Source organism: Castor canadensis, chromosome 3, assembly GCF_047511655.1.
Source record: "Castor canadensis chromosome 3, mCasCan1.hap1v2, whole genome shotgun sequence".
In the NCBI taxonomy this organism is placed as follows: Eukaryota; Metazoa; Chordata; class Mammalia; order Rodentia; family Castoridae; genus Castor; species Castor canadensis.
This window is the reverse complement of record NC_133388.1, coordinates 178485324-178498034: the sequence shown is the minus strand read 5'-3', so window position 1 is coordinate 178498034 and position 12711 is coordinate 178485324. Positions and strand designations below refer to the sequence as shown.

At 34.9% G+C, this 12711-nt stretch overlaps 1 protein-coding gene across 3 annotated transcripts in view; it reads left to right on the top strand.

Moving 5' to 3' along the window:
* Positions 1–12711, top strand: part of Taf2 (TATA-box binding protein associated factor 2) — an 86501-nt gene that overhangs the window by 8254 nt on the left and 65536 nt on the right. For 2 of the 3 annotated variants that reach the window (XM_074069124.1, XM_074069122.1), the window contains exons 4-8: positions 4576–4694; positions 6685–6826; positions 8460–8691; positions 10022–10206; positions 11511–11624. In XM_074069124.1, the coding sequence (XP_073925225.1) occupies positions 4576–4694; positions 6685–6826; positions 8460–8691; positions 10022–10206; positions 11511–11624 (792 nt within the window). The remainder of the gene's footprint in view (positions 1–4575; positions 4695–6684; positions 6827–8459; positions 8692–10021; positions 10207–11510; positions 11625–12711) is intronic. The other variant, XM_074069123.1, reaches the window with a different exon arrangement.

Here is a 12711-nt window from a genome sequence, read left to right as displayed (position 1 = left end):
AATCCAGGGATTCTGAATTACTCCTGTAATTTACCATTTCACAGAGGTGAGATGTTGAATTATGTTGCTTTTACAGCCACATGTAGAACTGACTTAAAAAGACTCATTAAAAGATCATCTACATTTGATGATAGGGTAAAAAGCCAGTCACCAAACATGGTATTTGCATATTTGCTTTACCAGCAATTTCTTGTTGCTGCCTAGGATCAAAGAAGATGATCTGTTACAGTGCAAAGACAGAACAGTGGGCATCCTAATTGTAGTCTGTGAAGGAAGCAAGCTTTACTTGGATGTTTATTTTGAAGGTACTTCCTGAATTTTTTCTCCAGTGATACAGACCATGCCTCATCACTTTTAGTGTTACAAGTAAGGAAATGGAAATTACAAAGAAAAATTGTTTCAAAGGGTAGGTTAGGAAATTAGGAAATGTAGAATATATTTAAAATTTTTCTTCTAGCTACAAGTGGAGACTGTGACCATAGTCACTTAGTAAATGCTTGGCTAGTAACTACCCTTGCTTCTCAGTCTCCTTCTAGAATCTTGATCATTCTTTAGAGAAATGGTATTTGCTATTTTTTAACTAGTGTTTATCTATATTCTGATTTATTCAAAAAGGGATTTGCAATAGACAAAAGTTTTTTAAAGTAACTGGTATATTTATTGTGAAGTGTAAACAAATATAGTTGGGTGAGTACACACCATTAAGTTACTGCCCACTTCTTAGAGAAAAACTGTAGGTTTGCTTCTGATGTTTCTTGTTGCCATAACAAACAGGGGAGGGAACACTATTGTTTATAAGATTCAGAAAACATACAGAAGAAATACTACTTTCTTGGCAGTTGAGTGTGAAAAATATGTCTGTGGATGGCACTAGTTTTTTTAAAAAGAACTTTGGGAAAGGTAAAGTCTTAAGCATGTTCTTAGACATTTCTGTTATCTTTCTGGTTTCCAAAATAATTTTCAATGTTCAAATATAGTGATAAGATTTGATCTTTAATACATGTAAATGTCTTAACACAAAAGTAATGTACTACTTCATCACATTTTCTTATTAGTCTTAAAGTTGCAGGCCCTTCAATTTTGATAAAATGAACTTAGCATTGGTTGAGATTCAACACTTTGAACTGTAGGGAGATGTGAGATGAAACATTTTGATGATAAAGGCATTTCTATTTAATCTAGTTAAGTGTTTGCTGACTTGCTAGCCTACCTCTAACAATTAATTTTAAAAAATACATATTGGTTATTTATAGGTTTCTCTTCCTTTTTTTTTTGTTTATTGTTCCCCAATAAATTTTAGCACGATGTCTCTCAAAATGTTTTGTGTTTGAATATTTTGTGTGTGTGTGTGTGTGTGTGTGTGTGTGTGTGTGTGTGTTCAGACAGGGTCTTGCTACATGGCCTAGACTGGCCTTAGCTTCCAGAATGCTGGGATTATATTCATGTGCCATCACACTTGATTTTATGTTTGAATCTTACATGTTATATTTGCCTATGTAGGAACTGTGGCTTTTTGATATTTGAGAGTTTGGGTTTTTTTTTTTTTTATTTTGTCTGCTTCTTTGTTACTCTTCTCTCTTTTTAGTTATAAAATAAATGTAGACTTTGCCAAAGGAACTTTCTGTGGATGGGTAGCCAACAGTGGCTAGCATCTCTCTTTCTCCTTTGTTTCTTCCTTTCCCTGTGTTGATTTTGCTTGTTGTCTCAATCTCCCCAAACTCTTAAGAATCACCTTAACCTCTAGGGCTTATCTTCCTTTGTACCTAGGAGTGGCAATGGAAATGAAACTATCTTAGTGTATGAGTAAAGTGGCCATTCAATTACAGTGATTGTTAAAGATTGCTGGGTTTTTTGGGTTTTTTTTATTTAAAAAAATTTTTTTTTGAGACAGGTCTTGCCATAAAACCCAGGTTAACCTTGAAATTGAGATCCTCCTGCCTCGACCTCCTAAGTGCTGGAATTACAGGTGTACACTGCCATGCCTGGCCTTACACAGAGCTTTTTGAGTGTTTTATTAAAATCATATAATAGAGCCAGGCATGGTGGCTTATGCCTATAGTCCTAGCAACTCAGAAGGCTAGAGCAGGAGACTTACTTGAGGCCAGGAGTTCAAGGCTATGCTGGGCAACACAGACTTCATCTCAAAAAATTAAAATTAAAAACCATACACTAGAAATTGTTAATTGCCATATTGATTATGACAAAGTAATATATGCCACAATGCTTCACTGACAGTGGTTTTAGTACTATTCCTTTAAATTAAGTTTTCATAGAGCTAGAGGGACATTAGAGCTCATTTAGTCTAAACTCCAGCAGGAAGTTTTCTTATAGTTCACCTTCTGGTTGAAAGCTTCTAGCTCTGCAAAGCTCAGTGTATTTTAAAGCATCCCTGTCATGATTTATAAATACTAGAAAGTTCTTTATTATATTGATCTCAGTTTACTTTGCCGTAATATCCATAAACTTACTTTAATTGAATGTTATTTTCCCTTACATTTTCTCATTAGACCACTCATCCTCCTTCTTGCCTCCAGCTTCCTCTTATTATTTTTTAAACTCACAGATAACTATGGGGCCAGGGATTAAAGTTCTCAAACTTCAATTTTACTTGGAATTTTACTGAAAAGCCATTGTAATCTGTAGATAATAAAGTGTGTGTGGAGGGGTGGATATGTATAATAAATATTTTTGGTGGTCCTGGGGCTTGAACTTAGGGCTAGAAAGTAGAGCCTTTAAAATTAGATGGTATGCCAAGTGCTGGGGAGGACTGGAACAACTGGTGCCCTCATGTGTTACTATTGAGACTGCAGGGTAATACATCTTTTCTGAACCTAATTGGCAGAGTCTTAGAAAGTTCAGTATATGTTTACCGTATAGCTCAGCAGTCCCACTCTTTTAGTATTTACACTACAAGTGAAATTTACATTTACACAAAAACCTCTACACAGATATTTGTGCAGCTTTATTTGGAATGGTGAAAAGCTTGAAACTACCTAAATGTCCTTCAGCTGGTCAGAGAATAAACAAACTGTGGTGCAGTCTATGCTGAGTAATGCTACTCAGCAGTAAAAAGGAACAGATTATTGGTACTTGTAACAACTTGGCTGAAGTTTGAAGATGCTAGTCTCAGAAGATTATATTCTATACCCTGATGGTAGTGTTGGTTACGTGTTAAATGTACGTGTTAAAACTTACAGGTCTATATACCAAAGGGGGCAAAAGTTACCTTTATTGTATGATAATGAGGATAGGAAAATAGATGGTATGGATGGCTTGAATATGAAGTGTCTTCCACAGGCACATATGTTAAAGCCTTGGTCTCTAATGGGTGGTGTGAGTTTTGGAGGCTTTGGAAACTTTAGGAAGTGGGACCTAGGTTGGGTGACTAGCTCATTGGGGGTGGGCCCTTGGTGCTGTGTTTTTCTCTGACTCCTTCCTGTATTCCCGTTTTCTGCTTCCTGGCCACCATGATGTTCTGCTTGCCACACCCTCTCTGCCATGATGGATGAAACCATGAGCAAAATACATCTTTCCTTCTTTAAGTTAGGTCAGGTATTTTATCACAGCAACACAAAACCTGACTAATGCAGTATGTTAAAACGGTTATTGGCCGGGAATGTAGCTCAATCTGAGTTTAATCCTCAGCAGCAGGAAAAACAAAAGGAAAACAACCCTTTCCTCTCTCCCCCAGAGTTAATTGTTTTTAAGATGGCTCTAAAGTTCTATACCTTTTATTTTATACGTTTATCTAACAGAAAAAAAAATTGTTAAAATATATTGAGAAACCTGTTTACTTCCAGGACCTTATGTTTTGTAGTTATTATAAGCCGTAATAATTATTAAAGCCATAGTTACATCTTTCTTAATTGGTACAAAGATGGATGCAGATAGAAATGATGGTCAAGTTACAGCTTTAAAGATTCTTTCATAGCCTTTCTTCATTTTATTTTTCCTTTAATCATTCTGTAAGGTATATGAAATTTAACTTTTAACTAGACTAGAAATTTATTGAGCTAGAGAGATGTCACTAACTTTACCTTGTGGCTATTCTAATGGCAGGATCGTACATGTAAAGGTGAACAACAAGAACATGACTGATGGTGTTTGTGTCTTTCATCTTGTTTTCCTGCTCTCTCTAGTCCTTGTCTTTTTTTCCTGTCTTCCTTATTTCTTTAACTAACCTCAGAGGGGAAATATGTGCATGTATAAACATGCAAGTTACTTTTATGTAATAAAATTAGAAAATCAGAGTTTTCTTATTTCCATAGGACTTCTGTGCATTGCATTCATCCAATGGGAAATCCTAGTCGTATACTGGGGAGTGTAGGCAAATAGTACCATATTTTGAGGAAATCTGACTTAGTTTCAGATATCTTCATTTTTGTCAAATTGTGCAGCTTGTTGAATACATTCAGATTTTTGAGTAGAGTACCAGTTACTTGGCTAAAAAGTATTCTTAGGAATTGTATAAGAAGATGTGATGCTTACAAGTAATTGGTGTCCAGTGATATTTAAGAAAAATCTCAGTGAACTCTTGACTTGTTGTTATTAAAAGTTGGCTTTTTTCCCCTCTAGGAGAAATCTCAATTATTTTTCCAATGCTTATGCAGCTGCTGTTAGTGCTGTTGATCCAGATGCAGGAAATGGAGAACTTTGCATTAAGGTTCCATCAGAGCTATGGAAACATGTTGACGGTAAAGAACCAAGAATGTATTGACTAAACATTAAAATTATGTTACATTCAGGGGCCAGAAATTTTTACACAAAAATTAATGATGTCTAAATTGTAAATCAGCTGCAATATACAGAAGGGGTTGGAAACTCTTTCACTGCTTTTTGTTTGTTTGTTTTGTGATGATGGTGATTGAACCCATGGCTGTGTGTATGCTTTGCAAGCTCCCTACTACTGAGCTACATCCTCAGCTGTTTTACTGTTGTTTTTTTAAATGAAAGATATTTTTAAAAATCATATGGATAGAACAAGGTGTGAAGATTTGAGAGCCTATGCAATACCAAATCAGTTTGGAATGATAGCATTTGCAGCAGGAATGATTGTGAAAAATCACCTGGCTCAGTTCCTTCATTTTATAGACAAATAATCTGAAGTCCAGTGAGACTAAGTTCACTTAGTTAATTAGTGGTAGAGTCAAGCTAGAATATAGGTTTTTTTGGTACTCATTCTACATACTTTAAGTAAATGCTTCCTAAATCCCTAAATCTTCATATATTCTCTCTCTCTCTCTCTCTCTCTCTCTCTTTCTCTCTCTCTCTCTCTTTCTCTGTGGTACTGTGGGGTTGAGCTCAGAGCCTTATGCTTGCTAGGCAGATGCTCTGCCATTTGAGCCAAGCCCCCAGCCCTTTTTGCTTTAGTTATAGCCTGGCCTGTACTGTGATCCTCCAATTTATGCTTCCATGTGACAGGACCAGCTTTATTTGTTGAAATGAGGTCTCACTAATTTTGATTTGTGTGTGTGTGTGTGTGTGTGCGCGTGTGTGAGACTCGGGTTTGAACTCAGATCTTCACATTTGCAAAGCAGATATTCTACCACTTGAGCTGTGGCTCCAGTCCATTTTGCTTTGGTTATTTTGGAGATGGGCTGTCACAAACTATTTGTCCCAGCTGGCCTCAAACCTCAACCTCTTCCAATCTCAACCTCTCCTTCACAGGTGTGAGCTACTGGTGCCTGTGATGGTCTTACTAAGTTTTTAGTCTCTGTCTCCCTAGTAGCTGTGATTAAAGACATGAACAAGCAAGTCCAGTCCTCTCTTTTTTTAAAGGTGCTAGGGATTGAACCCAGGGTCCCACCCATAGTAGGCAAATGCACCGTTAAACCACATCTCCAACACTTTCATTTTTCTTCTGTAAAGCTTCAGCTATTTATAAATACTATGTGAAAACTTCTTCCTACCTTTATTTAACCTTATAAAAATTAACCATTTAAGAAAGTAAAAGGTTTTGTTTTTTGTATATATTGAGAACAGTAGGACATAGAGAAGGGGTTACCCAATTTAGGGCACAGATGTAGAAGTTCATCATTGCATGCTCAGGCAGTTATAATATTTGGGTAGGAATTAGAATGAGTGTTCTAAATTCTTATGAAAGCAGCACCTGTTTATTACATAGAAATCAAATACAATATGAAACATAATAAATAATGCTAATTCTCAAGTAGTCTTCTACCTTCCTTCCTTCTACTTTTGTAAAATTAATAATTTGGGGGGAAATGTAAAAGGAGTTTAAAAAAAATGTTTGGGATTGAATTTGGAAGGCCCTAAATGTCCATTGAGGGAGTTTTGAGTTGGGGGTTGGAGATTGAACTCAGAGCCTTGCACTTGCACATGCTAGGCAAGTACTGTATGACTGAGCTATGTCCCTAGCTCATACTTTTCCTTTAGGCATTGTGCAGTGTCAGAAATGTTGAAAGGATAGGATATATGACGAGAGCAATAGTTCCTGAAAAAACAGCAAGCATTGATTAGATTGATTGGAAGTAGGAGCACCAGTGGAGACAGGCTATTAAATTAGGATAGGTGGAAAAATGAGGAACACCTAAACTAAGGTAAGTCATAGTGTTTTTAATATGAAGCTCAGATTTCGATTCTCATTTTATATTCAGTATTGTTGTACTTATATGAACCACTGTTATTTATATATCAATGGATGCATATATTTATTTCTTACAGAGTTAAAGGTCCTGAAGATACATATTAATTTTTCTTTGGATCAACCAAAAGGAGGTCTTCATTTTGTAGTTCCCAGTGTAGAGGGGAGTATGGCAGAGAGAGGTGCTCATGTCTTCTCTTGTGGGTATCAAAATTCTACAAGGTAGACTATAAACTTTTATATTTTAATTAATTTAATTTTCTGTGTGTGTTTTATACATTAGTACATTCATTTAGTGTAAAATGAGGAGTCTGAACTGGATTTTCCCAAACCTACACCTCTTCAGAATCATATTCTATTAGTTATTCCTCCTCAGTCTTAGGTCTTGCCTCTTCCTCTTTTCCTTTGAAGTGTGATGTTCTGAAATAATTATCTTACTTGCTGTCTTCTTTAACTTTTATTGAAGTAAAACATACATACAGAAAACTGCACAAATTTTAAGTATAAAGGTCAATAGCTTTTTACACATGAATAAACCCACATTCACACTCAGATCAAGACAAGAACATTGCCAGCATCACAGAGACCTTCTTCCCACCTGCTTTCATTCACTGGTTCTACCAAGTCGTCTCCTGTCCAGTTATTCTGTTTCCTGAAATGCCATAGATTAATTACACATATTTTTGAACTTTATATAAACAGGATCATATGTGTTATGCTCTTTCTATTTAGCTTTTTTGGTTCATTGTCAATATTGAGATTTATCTTCATCTTGTGTGGAATTGCAGTTCATTCCCATAGCTCTATAGTTCACTGTGAGGTATTTTATAAGATGTATACTTTACTTAGATTATTAACTTCTGTAAGTCAAGTCAAGGGTAATATCTTAGACTTGATTGTGTTTCTGTAACAAGTACTGACCATGGCACATGGTCAGGCTTGACCTGAATTGATAGAAAGTCAAAAATAAATTTCCTGGATCTGGGTGCTGGTGACTCACACCTGTAATCCTAGCTACTCATGAGGCAGAGATCAGGAGGATTGTAGTTTGAAGCTAGCCCAGGCAAATAGTTCACGAGACCCTCATCTCGAAAAAACCTGTCTCATACACACACACACACACACACACACGGGGAGGGGGCGGGGGGGTGGGGCTGGTGGAGTGGCTCAAGTTGTAGGTCCTGAGTTCAAACCCTAAGACTGCAATAAATAAATCAACTACTAAATTTCCTGTCTGGTTTTATCAGCACTCAGTTTGAATTTTTGTTGTGGTGGTGCTGGCGACTAAACCTGGGTCCTTGTGCATGCTCAGCTTGCTGAGCTATACTTCAGCCTTTGGTTTTTGAGGCAGGGTGTCTCTGTGGCTCAGGCTGGCCCTGAACTCACTATGTAGCCCAGGCTGCCCTTGAACTCATGATTCTCCTGCCTCTGCCTCCTGAATCTCAGTTTGAATTTATACACTGTATCACATACTCTAGAAAAACAGTTTCTTAACTTATGGATTGTGAGTATTAATTGTTGTATAAAAGTTCATTATAAGCCTTTTTCACTTCATTATAATCTTTTTTGTTTCCAAAATGACTTGTACATAAAAGCAGGCTAATATGAATATACATGTTAAAATTATTTTAACTAAGAGTTACTTAAATTTTTATGGTTTAACTGGAAGTACTACATGATATTTCTGGAAACATAATATTTGGAATCAGATTCTTTCAGGGTACACAAAGAAAACTTCATTAGCCACATACTTAGTTTCTTTTTGTGTATTTTCTAAAAATGTTAAATTAGATATGGGGAAAACAATGTATGGTTTACTTTCATTGTATTTTCTATACTGTCAATCTTTTTCTAGATTTTGGTTCCCATGTGTTGATTCATACTCTGAATTGTGTACATGGAAATTAGAATTTACAGTAGATGCTGCAATGGTGGCTGTTTCCAATGGAGATTTGGTAGAAACAGTATATACCCATGATATGAGGAAGAAGACCTTCCATTACATGCTAACCATTCCCACAGCAGCATCAAATATCTCCTTAGCCATTGGACCTTTTGAAATACTTGTAGATCCATATATGCATGAGGTAAGTAATTTCTCCCCTCATACTCACCTTTCCCTTTTCACTTCTAGGGTACTAATGAAATAATGACTCATCTCTCAGCTGTCAAGAATATCACTAGAGAGAAGATGGTTTACATCATATTTAATTATGTGAAATCTCGAATGGATTTGTTTCAGAAGGAAAGAAGTATCCATGAGTTTGCTGACCAGAATTCTAACCATGCCTCAGTCTTTTCTCTTTTTGTTAGAATGTATTGAAGTGAGAATAAATCTTGCTCTTTAATTTTGAATTTGCAGTTTGTCCAGTTCCCGGAGATAGGAGTACAACATTTATAATCAAATATTAAACAAAAAGATGACATTAAAAATGAATAGAATTAACTACAGAAATCAGTATATACTCTATAGTCAGGCCATACTTGAATTTCTTTTAGAATGTGAAGCACCATGTGGAAAAAAACCTGAAATTTTAATATATTCAGAATAGTTTACTTATATTTTTTCTGATCATAACATATTTCTTTCTGTGTTTGACTCTGGAGAATGTTTGCTCTTCTCATCCTCACCTATCAAACTTTGTCCAACTCAAAGTGATTGCCTCAGATTCAGTCCTCTGCATGATACTTTACTAGGTATTCTTGTCAGTGGTCATTGCTGAAGTCATTCATTTGACATAAAATCATCATAGGAGGAGTATGTGATATTTGTGTGATCAAGGTCACATACAATCTAATAAAAAAACCAGAATTACTATTTCTGTTGTGAGCATTTTTATCTCCTAACTACCAGTAAGCTTCCTTGTAGTTTTCAGTATGTACTTGAAATACTAGAGGAAGACTACAATATTTGTTCTTTGTCTACATATACTATGATTAGTATTAATTAATTAGAGGATGTTGCTCAGTGGTAGAGAACTTGCCTGGGTTTTTAAAAAAAACCCAAAACAAAAAAATCCACCAAAAATTTACCAAGATATTACTATAAAATGTGTGACATTGTCTAGTTTAGGTGTTTATGAACAAGAGGTAGATTTACAATAATCCTTAGAAACTTATTTCTTGTTACGTATGTATAACGGAAAAAAGTGCTAATTTAATTGGAAACTAAGTTCTATTTTCAGTAGGTTTAAGCATTTCACAGATCAATAATTTATGAATTTAATTTTTCAGTACAATAAATACTTTATAAACATGATCTATAAAAGTCACTAATTTTGCAGTGGTACTTTCAGCATAATGAAATTTGAAGAAAACAAAATGAATTTACATAAACATTTATAATTGAAATATTTATGAAATTTAAATATTAAAGTTAACTCTTTCATGTAGATGATCTCTGTTCTTTACTTTTAGGTTACTCATTTTTGTTTACCCCAACTTCTTCCATTGCTTAAACATACAACATCATACCTTCATGAAGTCTTTGAATTTTATGAAGAAATTCTTACATGTCGCTATCCGTACTCCTGTTTTAAGACTGTATTCATTGATGAGGCATATGTTGAAGTGGCTGCTTATGCTTCTATGAGCATTTTTAGGTTGGTGTGTCTTCAAATTTGAAATGCCTAAATTAGAATAATTATCTGATGAAAACTTGTTGATTTTCTGGTCAGGTTTAAGGTGCGTTTTGACCTTTTCCTTTTAGTTTAGATGTGGCTGATTGTATAGAAAATCTAGTGCTTTCAAAATTTTACGTATTTATTTTTTAATTTTATCATTTTTACATTTACTCACATGTGTATACGTTGTTTGGGCTACCTTCCCACCCCACCCCCCATTTTAAAATTTTTAAATTGTAGAAGAAGTGGAAGAAAAATTTAAAGTTAATTCAAACTCATCTTCCTCAAGGATTAACAGATACTAGTATTTAGAACATTAATTTTAGTCTGTATATAAATTTAACAAATCGTTAAAAAATCATATCATGGATAACTAGTGTGGTTTTTTTTTCTGCTAGCATTATTTTAAAAATTTACTGATACCAGCAATAATTTATTGAAAAGAAAAGAAAAAGTCTTCTCTTCCCTTCCTTTCCCTTCCCTTTTTTTTTTTTTTTTTTTTTTTGCCTCTTTCTTTCTTGCCTCACTTCTTCCTTCATTGGAAAGTTCCACATTTACAAGTTTTTTGTTTGTTTGTTTCAAAGTCATTTGTTTTACCTTTCTTGCTTCTAAATTTTCTGATATATAAGATGTAGACAGAAATACTGCTTCTGCATTCTTCAGAGTGTACTTGGAAAAATACAATGGGATAATATATTTGAAAGTAAATAATGCAACACAAAAAGTTAATAGTTATTATTAGGACTTTTTTTGTGTGTGTGTGGTACTGGGGTTTGAACTCAGGGCTTTGCTCTTATTTGGCAGCTGTTCTACCATTTGAGCCTCCAGTCTAGGAAAAGATTTTTTATTTGTTCTTTTTGGGTTTTTTGAGATAGGGTCTTCCTATGTAGCTCAGACTGACCTCTAAACTTTAAGCCTCTAAGTGCTGAGATTGCAGACATGCATCACTATACCCAGCCCAGGAAAAGATTTTTGAAATAAGATGACCCTAACATTAGGATCAGTTTCTGACTTATATACCATTTTCTCCCCACCCTCCAAAAAAGTCCCTTATATATTTTTTATGAAAATCAATGAGAAATATTGTGATCCTTTTTATAAACAAATTACTATGATAAAGTTTCAACTAAATTTTGAGAAGATTAGGAAGCCCTCTGGGAGAATAGTCTGGTTTTTTGTCTTTTAGAACCAACTTAAATTCCATTATTTTAAAAGTGTGATTCTTATATTTTGACTGAGTGTTTATTTGTTGATTGTAACTAATTTTCTTTTTTACATTTCAGCACAAATCTTCTACATAGTGCCATGATTATAGACGAGACACCACTGACAAGGCGGTGTTTAGCCCAGTCCTTGGCCCAGCAATTTTTTGGATGTTTCATATCCAGAATGTCTTGGTGAGTAATTTCAGAGTTTACAATTACTGTGGAAAACAATTAGGAAAGATTATTTTGTTTTCTTTTCCTGCATTGTAAGCTTGAGTTTTGTTCATAATTTCCGATACCTAATTTAAAAGGTAATATTTGGAGCCAGGTATAGTGGTGCATGTCTGCAATTCCAGCAGTGAGGCAGGAAGATCACAAGTTTGAGGCCAGCTTAGACGACCTAACGAGATAATCTTAAGTAAAAAAATATGTGAAAGATACTGTTCTATATGTATCTAAAAAAATGTAGTGAAGATAAGTTTCATCTTAATTTTTTTTAGCTCAAAAATCAGTATAATTCTGTAATTTACCATAAAAATAGGGTAAGAATTTTGAGAAAGCAGTATCATAAAGAGCCAGATGAGTAATATAGATATGCAAATTTGAATGTACAGGAAACTATAGCTAATTTGTTTATCTTTTTGTTTTTGCTGGGATTTGAACTCTCCAGTTTGCTAAATAAGTGCTCTACCACTTGAGCCATGCCCTCAGCCCTATTTTTTGAATAGGGTCTTGCTTGTAGCCTGGACTGCAGTCTACACTCCCATGCAGCTAGGATGACAGGCTGTGCCACAGTACCTGGCTTTAGAAAATTGACTTTAGAATTCTAATGTCAATGTTGAAAGTAGTTGGAAATGTTCCAGGTAATGTTTAAAACAAAATAATTCAACTCTATAGCATTATTAATGTGACAGTGATTTCCTTTTTATACCCATTACTTTAGCGAAAGGAGGTTTAGCTTTGTTGTAGAGCTCTTGCCTAGCATGCCCCAGACCCTGAGTTCAGGATCTGCACTGAAAAAATTTCTTTTAACTTGAGATGAATTTGAATACACAAAACTTCCCTAAGACTGTAATTTCTAGTTGTAAACATCTTATACATAATATGTAAATCTATAAAACTTCTTTTTCTTGCTTCCTGGAGGGAAGAGATCAGAGGGTCAGGCCTTTTGATTTGTAATTTTCCTAAAGATTAGGCATAGTTTCATTACATGGTGCCTGGAACATGGTAGGCAAAATGTTTGGGTGGATGAATATGTTAATGCATAGGTGAGTGAATG